The sequence below is a fragment of the Scaptodrosophila lebanonensis genome, unplaced genomic scaffold, assembly GCF_003285725.1.
Source record: "Scaptodrosophila lebanonensis strain 11010-0011.00,11010-0021.00 unplaced genomic scaffold, SlebRS2 tig00000061-arrow-pilon, whole genome shotgun sequence".
NCBI classification, from domain to species: domain Eukaryota; kingdom Metazoa; phylum Arthropoda; class Insecta; order Diptera; family Drosophilidae; genus Scaptodrosophila; species Scaptodrosophila lebanonensis.
Genome location: NW_022060554.1, coordinates 4,797,869 through 4,813,669, shown reverse-complemented (window position 1 = coordinate 4,813,669; position 15,801 = coordinate 4,797,869). Strand labels below are relative to the sequence as shown.

Below are 15,801 nucleotides of genomic sequence, written 5' to 3'. Positions count from 1 at the left end.
TTATGAATTACACCAGCACCATATGTATTGCATACGTACATACATATGTACATACGTCTGTATGTATAGTATGTACATATGTACATCAATAAGTATGTATGTACGTACATACATTCTTATATACATATATAGGTTTGTATGTATGCAGTGGGCCATCGAACACTGTTGTTTAATTGTAATAAATAGTGTTCTATGTTTTCAAATCAAAATTTTTAAAACAACAACAACAACAAGTTATTGGCTCGCAAATCTTCTTTCGTTTTGATAATTTGCGGCTGTTAATTGCATACGCAAAATGCCAAAAGTTTACAGTTACCGTACACATGCAAATACATTTGTATGTATTTATGTACATATGTGTACAGTGAATAATCGAATACAGTATTATAATCAATAACTCTCAAACGTTTTTTTTCGTTGTATTTGTATTCGACATGTATTACGATATATCAACACAAGTATCGATATTTTCGATATATCGCATTTAATTTTATTGTTGGGGTTTTTATATTTATTCACTTTTTCAAATGAATAGTTTGTGTTATACATTTTGTCCGATCGATTTCAATTTTGGGTAATGTTATCAACATAACTATATCAACAAATTGGCATTCAACGATTAAAATATAGCAATATGTTTTTTACTTGCCATATGTATATCAAATATCAAATAGTTGGGGACATCACATACACATACTCACACATACATACAACAAGCAACAGTTCGTGTCTATGTGTGCCCATGCATACACATATGTACAAGCATATGTATGTATGCCTGTATATGTATGTAGCATGTACATACAAAACAACAACAACAACTTCAAGTTGTTGGCTCGCACATCTTTCGTTTTGACCATTTAATGTTAATTGCAAAGGCAAAACGCCAAAAGTTTACAGTTACCATCGCTAGGCAACGACTGCGTAAGCGATAGTAAAGCAGAAACCGAATAACGGAGCTACGTATATTCTGCTTCGTATTGCGTATTGTATGTATATGATTTGTTCTTATTGATGTCAATAAATAATTCGATTTTATTATTTAAATATTCTGCTTATTGCATTCAAACTTCGATATTTTGATGGTATCGGTGGCTTCAACTATCGAAAGTTTTCCTCTAGCAAATTGAGATGAGAATTGTCAGTGCTTTTTGATCGTGGCTCATCGCTGCACGGCATTGACACGAGTGCCGTGTTTCATATTCCGAGTTTGTGCGTGACCGTATTGACTCAAATGTGAATTTAAAATTAGGATATACCCTTATAATTATTCCCCTTTTTTGCACATAGTCTATCTTAAAACGTTGCGTTATCTCTATATATAAAACAGTTTGTCCTGACTAATTGGTGATCAACGCACAGCCCAAACGGTAAAAGATGAAATTTGGACTCAAGTATCCTTTCATAGTATCCATCATAGTGTAGGAGCACACTAAGAAAGGCTTTTGGAAAATTCCAGCTCCAAAGGGGGGAAAACGAGCTTTAAAAAATATTAGTTATAGTGGTCATGTTCGTTTAACGAAATAGTTTGGCAATAACAAACAAGATAGAACGCTACAGTCGAGCAAGCCCGACAGTAAAATAGCCTGTACTCTCCACAAAAAAGAAAAATTAAAATAAAAAAAAAATTAAAAAAAAAATTAAAAAATTAAAAAAATGAATGAATTAATTAATTAATTAAATTAAATTAGAATACATGTTTATGTTCAGTTTTAACAGCATACATTTACATCACGTACCTATGCGTGTTTATATGCGTGTATGTATGCAGCACAAAGTTGAACCAAAGCAGCAACAACAACAACAGCTACGGGCAGCGCTGCCGGCAGTGCTGCAGGCAGCGCATGAGCAGCGATTTTACTTATGGCTATAACTTTCTTCAGAGTTGACCTATCATGATGAAATTTGGCACACGGACACATTAGTACTAACTGGATGTACCTACCAAAAATTATTTTATTATATTTATATATTTAATTCCGAGAATTACGGAAGTTATAAGAAAAAACACGAATTGCGTGGGAGTGGGGGGGGTGCATCGAAAAAAAAACTCAAACTCGTACTTTCTCGGTCTTAGGAGAATATGGAAACCAAGTTTGGTTATTCTAGCTCTTATACTTTCTGAGATCCTTGCGTTCATACAGACGGATGGACAGACGGACATGGCTATATCGACTCGTCTTCTCATCCTGATCAAGAATATATATACTTTGTGGGGTCTGCCACGCCTCCTTCTGTGTGTTACATACATGCGCACAAAACTAGTATAGCCTTTCACCCTTTGGGTACAGGCTATAAAAAGTAACGGAGTACTGAACAATTTTTTGTCAAGAACAGAAAATGTTCATTTAAATACCTTAAATGCCTTCCTACTGGTAACTTATAAGGTGAAAACATATGGGTAGATTATGCACACACAAAATAAATACAATTGGAAACATTATATTGAGCCAGGCTAAGACGGGCAATACCTGCTAGTAAACTTATAATTGTAAGCACATTCTACTTAGACCAGCAATGACGGAAAAGACCTGCTAGTACAGTACTACATAAGTAGACTTATAAAGGAAGAATTTCGTCCTTAATAAACTTATATTTTCAAAAAAATGTTCTAGCCATTGTTATTTAAATGCATTTTTAGCAAGTCTTTAAATTCAACTCCAAATATTAAAAAACAAAAGTACGCTATAAACTCAACGTAGGGGCCAACCATAAAATGGTGCTGTAGTCGTCCTCATATCCCTCAAACACACACACTCTGTAACAGACACACACACACCTTCGTCATTCAATTGCTAGTCAAGTGCAACACTTGCACTCAACGTGTAAAGTTTTTATAACCTTTCAAAGAGGAACGGAACTAGAAGGAGTAGTCAGCATAGGTTTCATCTTTTATCTGACGACTGCGATGGGGAATTTGCATTTCTCCCACATTTTGCCAAGTTATAAAAATTAATTTGCGAGACAGCAAATCAAAAATGTTCGTCAATTGTGGAGGCAAACAAACAACGCAAGGCAATGGGACTCTGGGAAAGGCAAAGATGAAGGAAAAGACAAGGCAAGACTGGGACAGGGACCTAAGCTTCGGATGTCTGCCCGGCAGCCACTTGAGCCAAAGTTAAGTAAATATGACTCAAGGACACTTAGCGCGTGAATCCTTTAGCCACTTGCTTTTGTGCAGCACACGCAGCCCGAGCCAAGTACCGCCCGCTCCTTCTCGCTCCAGCGATACCCGTGGCCCAACGTTTGGCAAACGATTTTAATACTTTCTCTCGCACAAAAGCTACTTAAAGTTTTGCTTTCTGCCTTAATTCATTTTTTGTCAACAACAGCAAACGAACAGAAAACAAAAAAGTTTTTCTTTAAATTGAGTTAAGTTAATTTTTTGCCAACCGAGCGGTTTTTTTTTTTGAAGCATTACTTTGGTTTGCCTTACTGTCCTCCTTCGCTCGCCTGCTTTCTTAGCAAATGTGCGTGCGAACAAAAGGCGCTGATAAGCAGGGCGAGGGCGAGACGTGCGAGAGCACAAAGAACGGAGAACAGAACACAGACAGTTGTAGCGACAGCTACAGCTAAAGGATAAAGGATAATGACAGCCATTAGTATTAAGTGCGCGTTGGCTACTTTGGGCGCCAAAGTTTTTTTCAGAGCGCTCATTAAAGTTGTTAAGTACTTGGCATAAAAGTTGCCCTAGAGAATGGCGACTCTTGGAGTTTCCTCGGGGCGTGTGCGGCACTATTAAAGTTAATTTAAAATGCGCCCCAGCTGACTGACTTAATTTGCCAGTGTCAACGAAAATCCAAGCACATACACACAGGGGGCTTGTACTTCCCCGAATTATGCTAGAGAATAAGTCACGGAACTGAACTGGTAGCCAAAACAGATTGCCTCACAGCCGAAGTGAGTGAGCGAGCGAGCGGCTACATGAGAGAGCGCGGCATTATCACCTGATATACAAATGCAGGTGCATATACACGTACATACATATGTACATATGTATTTATATACAAGAGTGCGTGCACGTTCGCCCCTTGACTCGACGTCACAAAACAGCGTCACAACGTCTTAGTAACAGAACCAAACATTTCGGTTTCACTTACTAAGGTTTATGCTTTACATTATACATTTTTACTTGCCGCCACATTTGCGTGCAATGAGCATGAGATGATTTTGTCTTGACATTCTTTTGACGTTGGTTTTGAACGTCTCGGCTGGTTACAAAAATTGTACGCTCTGTCATTCTGCACGGCAAATGTCTTTCTCAGAAATTACGGATGCGTTTATTTCATAGGGAGCGGAGTTCTTAATTGAGCAATTTTATGTCCACCACAGATGTCTATAATTGAGCTGTTGTACTATACGGAGACTATATGGAGTATTTATGTACATACATAAGTATGTATGTATGTATAACTCGAGCTGCTTTATTTTTGAATATGAGCATTTCTCTAATGTCGTAGGCGACATTCGCACGCTTTTCAAGTGTTGAGTAAATGCGCGCCATTCAGAAGTGCAGTGCTAGAAAAATATCTATTTTTCGCTACACTTCCAAATTACAATTACTTGTATAATAAAATTAAAGCATTTTCATTTCATGCAGCCATTACTGAGCTAAATAACACATTTAACTTAATTTGCAATATTTGTTCAAGAACTGCTATTATTATATATCTTGCACAACTGAGCATAACTGTGAAATAATTAAATAATAACATAATAATATAATTTTTTAAAAATCTTGTAGATCACATAATACATATGTGATCGTAGAAAAGAATAAAAGGAATATAAAAATAAGTTAAAAAGCTAAAGTTGGGTTCCCGACTTTGAAATACTCTGTACATATGTTTAGAATAATTATAGAAATTAAAACAAGAAAAGAATGCTTAAGTCGAGCAAGCTCAACTCTTAAATACCCTGTACTTCAAGAAGTACCCTGTACCAAAAAGAAAAAATGAAAAAAAAATTTTTTATAATTAAAAAAAGTGATATTAATTAAATTAAAGACATGTTCATGTACAGTTTCAACAGCATACATTTACATCAGAATCGTGTGCAGCACAAAGTTGAACCCAAGCAGCAACAACAACAGCTGCGGGCAGCGCTGCCGACAGAGCTGCAGGCAGCGCATGAGCAGCGATTTTACTTATGGCTATAACTTTCTTCAGAATTGACCTATCATGATGAAATTTGGCACACGGACACATTAGTACTAACTGGATGTACCTATCAAAATTCCGAGTGCATCAGAAAAAAACACGAACTCGTCCTTTCTCGGACTTAGGAGAACCTGGATACCAAGTTTGGTTATTCTAGCTCTTGTACCTTCTGAGATCCTTGCGTTCATACAGACGGACAGACGGACATGGCTATATCGACTAGAATTGTCACCCTGATCAAGAATATATATACTGGGTTCTGCCACGCCTCCTTCTGTGTGTTACATACATTCGCACAAAACTAAGATAGCCTTTTACCCTTTGGGTACAGGCTATAAAAATTAAAAAAAAAAATTTTTTTTTGATCGATTTTACCTCTCTCTCCGGCCAAGAGAGGTTTTTTTTTTTCAAATTTTATTTGTTTATGCATGTTAGCGTCGGTTAAGATGAAATTTGCGTCCGGCCAAGAGAAGCTTTAGTTCGAATTTCTCTAATAGTGTATCTTCAATATGGATGAGACATTTATTAAAGATTATATCCAAAGACTTGAAGTTTCAGATATTTGACAAAACACTAACATAATTGCAAAAAGCTCTGCAACTTACGGGGGCCTTGACATCATCCTCAAGTAAGCCTAAGGCCTTGCACGCTAATAGAAAAGTTTCATAAGTAACACCATTTACCATTTTTAGGTGCAAAAATGAGGTTGGTCCCCGTGTTTCATGGAGTAGCAGTCTTAAATAATAACATTCAGTATTTTGGGGTGCACAGTGTACTACTCAAACCTTGATCTTTTTTTACTCCAGGAAAATTATCCATATGACAATCACATTTTCTTCTTTGAAATTTCTTCCTATTCCATGTATAATAAGAAGGAACTTTTACATCAATAAGGGTTTTTGACAAGTCATCAATTTTGCATAGATCAAAAGCGTTGTAAGCGTCGTTTTGGATGGGTTGATATGCTTTTGCAGCTCGATGCATATCAGGATTGTCAGGCTGAAACTTTTCAGCTGCATCTTTCACCTCTTCCCGAATTTCAAATTGATATTTTTGAAATGCAAGCTTTTGCTGCTTTTTTTTCGTGTTTTATCAGAAAATCGAGCTCGTCTTTTAATGAGATTTTTTTCTCTTTTTGTTTAAGGAGCAGAATCTGCCCAACCTTGCCCAACCTTGCAAGATGTAGAGGGCTATCTGGTTGTCTTAGCCCCACGTTGGGCGCCAAAAATTTATGTAATATACCACTATACTCTATACATGTAGGAATCGGGAAAGTTCCAGAAGAGCAAGCAACCGAACGTGCAACGCGAAGTGGCCGTCGTTACTAAACGACGAGAGCCGAGAGAGCAAAATGCTACGCACGTATCAGTGAAGCCTGATTACATACATATATAAAGTTATTCGTTAAAGTACTTATATATAATAATTACACAAACATACACACACACACAAACAAACATTGTTATTACATCTAAATAAACCTATAATATTAGAAACTGTTAAACATAATAATACTACGTCGTCTCTTGGTTGTTTTCGACACTACGGAAATATTGGAGACCACATACATGCAAGATGTAGAGGGCTATCTGGTTGTCTTAACCTCCCGTTGGGCGCCATATGTTTATGTAATAAACTACACATTGATATAAAACTTATCGGGTCGCCTTGGCTCCCCGTAGAGCGCCAACGTCATGTAAATCGAATCTACATTGAGGTATCCTGGCTAGATTTAAAAAAAACCAGATAGCGTGAGCCGACGGTGTCACAGCGGAGGTCGGGACCCTTTGATACCCTAGCTCTTTCGGGGTGGGGTGGGTTTGCTGTGTCCTGAAGACTCTACATACATAAATTATATTATTATAGAGTCCCTGCTGAAACTAAATTTTGGAAGGCCTACTTCCAACTAAGCAACTAAAACAAATCAAAGGCCAATTAAACGGGAGAGGAAAACTGACGGTACAGGCGATGGCTTCTTGCATCAGAATATTTGTCTAGCTAGTTTGCGAGATCTGGAGATGGAAATCGATGCTCGCGTTCTATACCCACCCAACCATGGACCTCCAATGCGAGTATTGTTTATGGAGTTCCCCTATAGTAAATGTTCTAGCTAGTTTACGTCACCATGTCACCAGAAAATCAAACTTTAGCAATTCATTTTAAACAAAATTTAATAATACGCATGCCTAATTATAAAGATATACATTGGCGAGAAAACAAATTATAAATCTAATAGCAGGATAAATTCATATGACAATGCAAACATAATAGGTATAATTCATTGGAGAAAACTTATTTAGTATGAGTAAAATAAAATTTAAACCAAGTAGTTATTTATACATATAATTCAAAGTAAATAGGCTTAATATTTTATTGTGTCAAAAAAAAAATTGAAAGAGAATTAATTGTTAAATCCGAAAGTGTGTGTGCATATACGCTTAATGTTATTTATTTTCAGGTTATTCATTATGCAGTATTAATTTAGTAATTGAGCTACTCGAATTTTATTTAATGGCAATTCAAGGGAAAAAAACAAAACTAAACTAAAAGCTCACATGAATGATAGTGAGGTAGGGCAGTACCGCGATCAGTGCATTCAAGGTGCATTGACCTTGGCTTGTTGAAGTTTAGTGATATTTGGCTCTCTCAAAGACATGTTAGTATAAGAGAAATTATTAGTAGTAGCCGAAATTAAACTGACACTCAAGTCGAGCCATAGCAAAAGCTCAATATATACGCTCATGTAAATATGTCAATTTAACCTTGACTGACAAACAAGATAAGAAGCGATAGCAAAACGGAATATAAACTTACATGCAAACTCCAGCGATGAAGGGCCCTCCAGCAATGGTGTTGTTGTTGTTGGGAATAAGTTCTAGATGTAGGTGCGCGATATACATATATTTATATACATATACATACAATATGGATAGTCATATATGTACATATATGCATTTCATGTAAATGCTTAGATCACTTCATTTTATTTTTATTTTATATTCAGCTTTGACTCACTTACATTACTTGAATGTATTTCTTTGGGTTTATATAGTTAATGCTGACTTTGATTCCCTTTACACATGTCTTTGGAGATTTTGGGTTTTGCCATTATATTCTGGTTTACATTTTTTTCTTTTCTTTAGGTTTAAACGCTGATCTGGGCAGGGGCCATTAAAAAAACAAAAAAAACTAATGCAGTCGCTCCATTACTCATTTTTGAAGACGACGAACAAAATATAACAAAAAAAATTTTGTACATATGTATTATATACATATGTACCGTGGGATGCACTCTTCACACACTTTCTGAACTTTTACATTTTCGGATTTTTTTTTTTGCTTGGTTTTTTTTTTCAATTTTATATGGTATTTTCCTAAATACTGGTAGCACTTGTTCTGGGTAAAAAACTTAAGCACTGTAGAAGCTCGATTCTGGCCTCTTTCGAAGGGGCACTAGCACATTCGTGGAAAGGGCGGTAGCTCAATTTTTCTCTCTTTTCACGTGCGCAATGGACGGGGCCGTGGGCGTATCGCGTGGGCGATTAGGCGAAACTGACTGGATAGCGCGGCGACCATGAGAGCAAGCTTTGAGAAATGCTATGGATTCTCGCGCTCTCTCTTCAAGCAGGGGGGCTCGGCTTGGAGACCTGCTGGATCTCTTCGAAACGGGCGGCACATCAGCAGAATATCATCATGGAAATGGCGTCTTTGGGGAGGGAAATAATAATGTCTCCGCGGCTCTACAACTTCGCTGCACTTTATGCCGAATATATAGGCCAACTGCTTCGCATCTAGCCTCGGATGCGCACTGATTATGTTCAGCGCGGAACACTCACGTTGCCATTAGACGGAACAGCCGCAGTAAAGGTTGGTTCCTTGAAAATGTGGATTTTGGCTGCGAACGTGGATACGGCGTGGCTATAGGCCAGAAGTATGTCGATCAAAAGAGGGTGTTTGAATCACGGACAGGCCTTTATAGTCTGATTCTAGTGAAATACGTAAAGTCTGGTTGCGCTTTGTATTCCAACCAAAAGCCAGACTTGTACAACCAAAAGCTTTCGGAGTACTACAGCTGACTGGGGCCTAAAGGTTTGGGACAAATATTAACTCTTTTTATCACAAGTGCCAATTTTGTAGCACCGAGCTGCGATAAAAGTAAAAAAATCAATTTGAATGTGTGGGGAAGCATCATTTCGGACTTACATAGTGCAGGTGTACTATAATTATTGCCCATAGAATGGAATGTAAAACAAGAAAGGAATGCTAAAGTCGAGCAGGCTCAACTCTTAAATACCCAGAACCACCCCACAAAAGAAAACAAAAATTATTTAAAATCTTTAATTAATGAATTAAATATATATATATATATATAAATATATATATATCTCTATATATATAAAACAGTTTGTCCTGACTGACTGATTGGCAATCAACGCACAGCCCAAACGGTAAGAGCTAGGAAGCTGAAATTTGGACACAAGATCCCTCTTATAGTGAAAGTGAGCACTAAGAAGGGGTTTCGGAAAATTCGAGCTCCAAAGGGGGGAAAACGAGCTCCAACGTTTGTATGAAAAATCTACAATTCTTATCCGATTAACTTCAAACTTAGTTTGTATATTCTCAAAAAGAATACAAAAAAAACTGTATACTTGGATTTTCAATATTTTTCCTGCGGCCTGAATAATAATGATTTTCCGGTGGAAAATTCGGTAAACGAAAAGCTATGTGCAATCAACGCACAGCCCAAACGGTAAGAGCTAAGAGGCTGAAAATTGGACACATGTTGTCTTCAGTGGCGTAGGTGAGCACTAAGAAGCGGTTTTGGAAAATTCGAACGCCAAAGGGGGCAAAACGGGCTCCAACGTTTGTATGAAAAATCTACAATTTTCATCCAATTAACTTCAAACTTAGTTTGTATACTCTCAAAAAGAATACAAGGAAAACTGTATACTTGGTTTTTCACCATTTTTCCTGGGGCATGAAAAAAGGGGGGTTTTCCGTGGAAAAATTGAAACACAATCAACACCCCACAGCCCAAACGGTAAAAGCTAGGAAACTGAAATTTGGGCTCAAGTATCCTATCATGTAGATGCGCACTAAGAAGGGATTTTGGAAAATTCGAGATCCAAAGGGGGGAAAAGTAGCTCCAAAGTTTGTTTGAAAATTCTGCATTTTTGAATCGATCAACTTTAAATTTAGGTTTTATAATCTATAAAAGAATACAAACAAAACTGCATACTAGGTTTTTCCAAATTTGTGTTGGAGCAGGAATTATTGGGGTTTTAATATTTATTCATTTTTTCAAATGAAAAGTTTGTGTTATAAATTTTGTCAGATCGATTTCAAATTTGGGTAATATAATCTACGTAACTAAAATTACAACTTTGCATTTAACGATTTTTAAAATATGCATTTTACAAATGCAGGTAGAACAAACAATACAAAATATCAAACAGTTGGGGACAACTAAGTATACATACACACACACACACATACATACATACAAGCAGCTGTTCGTGTAGTTGCGTGTAAACGGTTGAAGTAGCCAAAGCAAAATGTGAGACACTAATGTGTGAATGTTCATTTGTACACATGTATGTACATACATACATACATACTGTAGCAGGCCGTTACTCTAATCACCGTAGAAAGTAAGGATGTATACACTTTTGTACTTAGTATAATAAGCATTAGTGTACACACTGAGAGCATTCCCGCTCTCAGAGGTACACAAGACATAATTAATAAAGAGAACATCACTTTTTGATCGTTCTTTGTACAAGACAGTTGTGTGTAGTGCTTTGTGTAAATAAATACTTACAAACATATATATTATTGACCTGACTTTACTACTAAAATCTCAGAAGTGGGATAGTAACGCGCTATGAACGATACAATTGATGTAAACACATTTTCAACACAAATCTTAAAAAATTGGCTTAACGCCTTGGGTAAATCAACAATGGGCTCAAAAGCAGAGCTGGTCGCCCGACTCAACAATATTGAAAATCGTGGCGCATACCCTAAGGAGCCCCAAGCCCAAAATATGGATGAAAATTTTTCACCCAGAAATTCCGAACTTTATGAAAAACAATGTGAAAGTGCCAACGATGAATTGCGTCCCGACGCCAATAGTTCGCAACATTGTGTGCAGAGCAACAACAATTCCCACGAAAATCATAACGGGACCAACATTCCGACGCAAAGCGAACAACAGCGAGCCCTCAACAACAGCGAAGGCGCCGATCACGATGCCAGCAACAGAAGCGAATCGTCAGAAGTAATGCAAGAAGACGAAAAAAGAGAATTGTTACAGTTACGTGCCGAATTAGAAGCAACACAGGCAAAGTTTCGTTTACTTGAGTTAGAGCTGCGAGCAAAATCATTTGACGATGATGGCAATGCTGTTGCTGCCGAAAACTCTTATGCTCTCTTAAAACCAAAACAAATTGAGAGCGAAGAGAACAAATTTACTCCGTTGCACAGTTTTACGTTCGCAAAAGAGATAGTGGTGGACTTCGACGGCAAGTCATGCGTGCGTGCTTGGATCACACAAATAAAAAATATTGCACGCGCCTACAATATTAACGACAACTATTTACGCATGTTGGCCATATCTAAGTTAAAAGGCGCTGCTCAAGTCTGGCTACATGCAAGCCCGGCTCGGATGTCAGAGTCTCTCGACGATTTGTTTGCCCAATTGACTCTGGCATTCGGAGGAAAAATATCAAAGGTGGACATCAGACGAAAGTTCGAGACTCGCAAATGGAAAGCCGAAGAAAATTTTTCCTCCTATTTTGATGACAAGATGACTCTTTCACGAGAAATAAATGTTGATGATGACGAGCTGCTGGATCAGATGATCGAAGGAATTCCGCTGGAAAGCCTGCGTGTACAGGCGCGCATCCAATGCTTTTCCGACCCAACGCACATGCTACGGGCCTTTGCCAATGTGCGTCTACCAGTTCGACCAAAAATGAGTGATGGCCCAGAGAACAAGTACGAAGACAATGTTCGCTGTGCCAACTGCAACTGCAGAGGCCACTTCGCCAATGTCTGCAAGAAAGCCAAACGCGAACGAGGCTCATGCTATGCTTGTGGCAAACTTGGTCACCTTGTTGCACAGTGCCCTGAGAGGAAGAGCGTCGTCAAAAACAATTATGTAAGATATTTTAAAATTTTCTTCAATAACCCTGATAATGTTATGCCATTGATTTCAGAATGCCTAATAGACTCAGGAAGCCCTGTCTCATTAATTAAGATTTCACTTATCGACGAAAAAATTATATTGGATTCAGTTAACGATTTATATTTTGGCATGAATACAAGCCACATTAAAACATTTGGAAAAACACAATGTTATGTATTAAAAGGAACAATTAAAATTTATTTTCATTTAATTGTGGTGGCTTCTGAGTCTATGGGGTATAATGTTGTCCTTGGCAGAGACTTTTTAAGCGCATGCGATTTACGTTTAAGCCCAGATGCTTTGAATATGGTTGCTTTAAAGGAAAATTTCAATAAACCTATATTAAGACAGCAAAAATCGAAATCCAACACCTTAGAATCTAATGTTGAGGCTTCAAACAACAAAAATGTTCATAATAAGCAAGAAATTGAAAATATTTGTAAGCCCATTGATAAAATTAAAACTTTTACACAAAGTATAGAAACAAAAGATCAATTGTTAGATAAAACTGAAATTAAAAGCGATAGCCTAAACAACGAGATCGTTAGTACAATTGTTAGAAATAGATCGTTAGATAACCAATCGTCAACAGAAATTGTTAGTAAGCTTACTCCAAAAGATAAAATTGTTGCGTCAAATTTAGAGTCAGTTAAACCATTGTTAGACAATTTCGAGAGAAAAATGTTAGAAATCAACCACTTATGCAATGAAGAAGTAGAGTACAACATAGGTAAAAACATAAGCCACGCCTTTCGGCTGCAATTCGTTAAAATGTTTGAAAACGTTTATCTTAATGCGAAACGCCCGTTCGCTCCGTTAGTAAAGTGTGAATTAAAAATAAGTCTTAACAATTCGAAACCGTTTAGTTGCTCACCAAGACGCTTATCATATATGGAAAAAGATAAATTACAACAGTTACTAGATGAATACTTAGAAAAAGGATTTATTAGACTAAGTGATTCCGAATATGCTTCACCCATTGTATTAGTAAAAAAGAAAACAGGTGACTTGCGAATGTGTGTAGATTTTAGAAAACTAAACAAAATTACACTGAAAGATAATTATCCCTTACCATTGATAGATGACCTTTTAGACAAATTGGTAGATAAAACGGTGTTCACAAAACTTGACCTCAAAAATGGGTTCTTCCATGTGTTTGTCAACGAAGAAACAGTTAAATACACTTCCTTTGTCACACCATTAGGCCAGTTCGAATGGTTAAGAATGCCATTGGGCCTTAAAAATGCGCCTTCTGTATTTCAACGATTTGTTAACAAAATTTTCTCCGACATGATTAGAGAAAACAAGGTCGTCGTATACATGGACGATATTTTGATAGCAAACAAAAATATTACCGAACATTTAGATACCCTCAAAGAAGTTTTTAAACGGTTAGTTGAAAACAAACTTGAGCTTCGAATAGACAAATGCGAGTTCTTGCAACAAAGTGTCAAATACTTAGGCTTCCTAATAACAAAAGACGGAGTAAAAGCCAATGATAAAGGAGTCGAGGCCATTCAACATTTTCCAACGCCAACAAACGTGAACGCGGTACAAAGCTTTTTGGGCCTTTGTTCATATTTCAGAAGGTTTATAAAAGATTTTTCTACCGTTGCTAAGCCTTTATATGATATTCTAAAGAAAGATAGACTTTTCCGATTTGGCCTCGATGAAATCAATTGTTTTAAAATGTTGAAAGAGAAATTGACACAAGCACCAGTTCTATCAATATACAATTACAAACACGAAACAGAACTACATTGCGATGCCAGTTCTCTAGGATTTGGCGCCGTACTAATGCAAAAGAAAGAAGACAAAAAATTGCACCCAATTTTCTATTTTTCCAAAAGAACAACAGATGTCGAATCAAAATACCACAGCTTTGAGTTAGAAACGTTAGCAGTTGTTTATGCTTTACGAAGATTCCGAGTTTATCTACAGGGCAAAGATTTTAAAATCGTTACAGATTGTAATTCGTTAGCACTTACACTAAATAAGATTGAACTTAATCCTAGAATTGCCAGATGGGCCCTTGAGTTTCAAGATTATACTTATGAACTAGTCCATAGACCTGGTACACGTATGCAGCACGTTGATGCTCTAAGCAGGTGTACAAACATAATGACCGTTCAAACAAATAGCTTTGAGGACAATCTAGTTATATGTCAGGCAAAAGATAGTAAACTGAAAGAAATTAGACAATTTTTAGAGAAAACAGAACATAAATTGTATGAGATGCGCAACGGAATAATATATAAAAAGTCAAATGATAATAGATTGCTATTTTATGTTCCAAATGAAATGGAAGATCATGTTATGTTCAAGTACCATAATGAACTTGGACATGTAGGTAGAGACAAGATGATTGAAGCTATAAAGAAAAGCTATTGGCTTCCTAACCTTAAAGAAAAGTGTTCTAAACATATCGAAAACTGTTTAAAATGCGTCTCATTTTCACCAAAAACAGGAAAAACAGATGGATTTATGCACAGCATTCCTAAAGGTAGTGAACCATTTGATGTTATACATATTGACCATTACGGTCAAGTAGATGCAGGAAGAGCTAATAAATATATATTAGTAATAATAGATGCTTTCACTAAATTCGTTAGATTATATGCAACAAAGACAACCAATACACAAGAGGTAATTCGATCATTAAAAGACTATTTTAGAGCATACAGTCGTCCGAAATGCATTATTTCAGACAGAGGTTCTGCTTTTACTTCCGAGAATTTCAAAAACTTCCTTGAGGAATGCAATATCAAACACATTAAAATAGCTACAGGATCACCTCAAGCAAACGGGCAGGTAGAAAGAGTTAATAGAAGTCTGGGTCCAATGATAGCAAAGTTGATAGAACCAGAAAATGGTTTGCATTGGGATCTAGTTGTAGAAAAAGTCGAACATACATTAAATAACACACAGCATCGAAGCATAAAACAGTTACCCAGTAAAATGCTATTTGGAATAGAACAGACAGGGAAGGTCATAGACGAGCTAAGGCAGAAGCTAGAGGAATTAGATAAAACTGTTTCGGAAAGAGACTTAAAAAATATACGAGAAAATGCTGAAGAAAACCAGAAAAGGGCACAAATGTATAACAAAACATATGTAGATAGAAAAAGAAAAAAACCAACTGAATACAATGAAGGAGACTATGTAATGGTTAAAAATTTTGATTCTACCGTAGGTGTAGCAAGAAAATTAATTCCAAAACACAAAGGCCCATATGTTATTGCAAAAGTTCTAAAAAATGACAGATTTCTTCTGAAAGATGTCGAAGGATTTCAAGTCTCTCGCAATCCATATCAAGGTGTCTGGGGTATACACAATATAAAACATTGGATACAAAGAAAAACCACAAATGTACAAAAGAGAAAAAAATATACCATAAATAAGAATTGTATCTCAAAACAAAAAACATTGTTAAAAAGAAAGTACAATAGAAAA

At 36.6% G+C, this 15,801-nt stretch overlaps 1 protein-coding gene across 1 annotated transcript; it reads left to right on the top strand.

Moving 5' to 3' along the window:
• Positions 1–11,956: 11,956 nt before the first annotated feature.
• On the top strand, positions 11,957–12,463 carry LOC115624963 (zinc finger CCHC domain-containing protein 7-like). Its single transcript, XM_030519818.1, has 2 exons — positions 11,957–12,321; positions 12,380–12,463. Exons 1-2 carry the CDS (start codon positions 11,968–11,970, stop codon positions 12,386–12,388), a joined length of 363 nt encoding a protein of 120 aa, XP_030375678.1. The 5' UTR covers positions 11,957–11,967; the 3' UTR covers positions 12,389–12,463.
• The last annotated feature ends 3,338 nt before the right edge of the window (positions 12,464–15,801 follow it).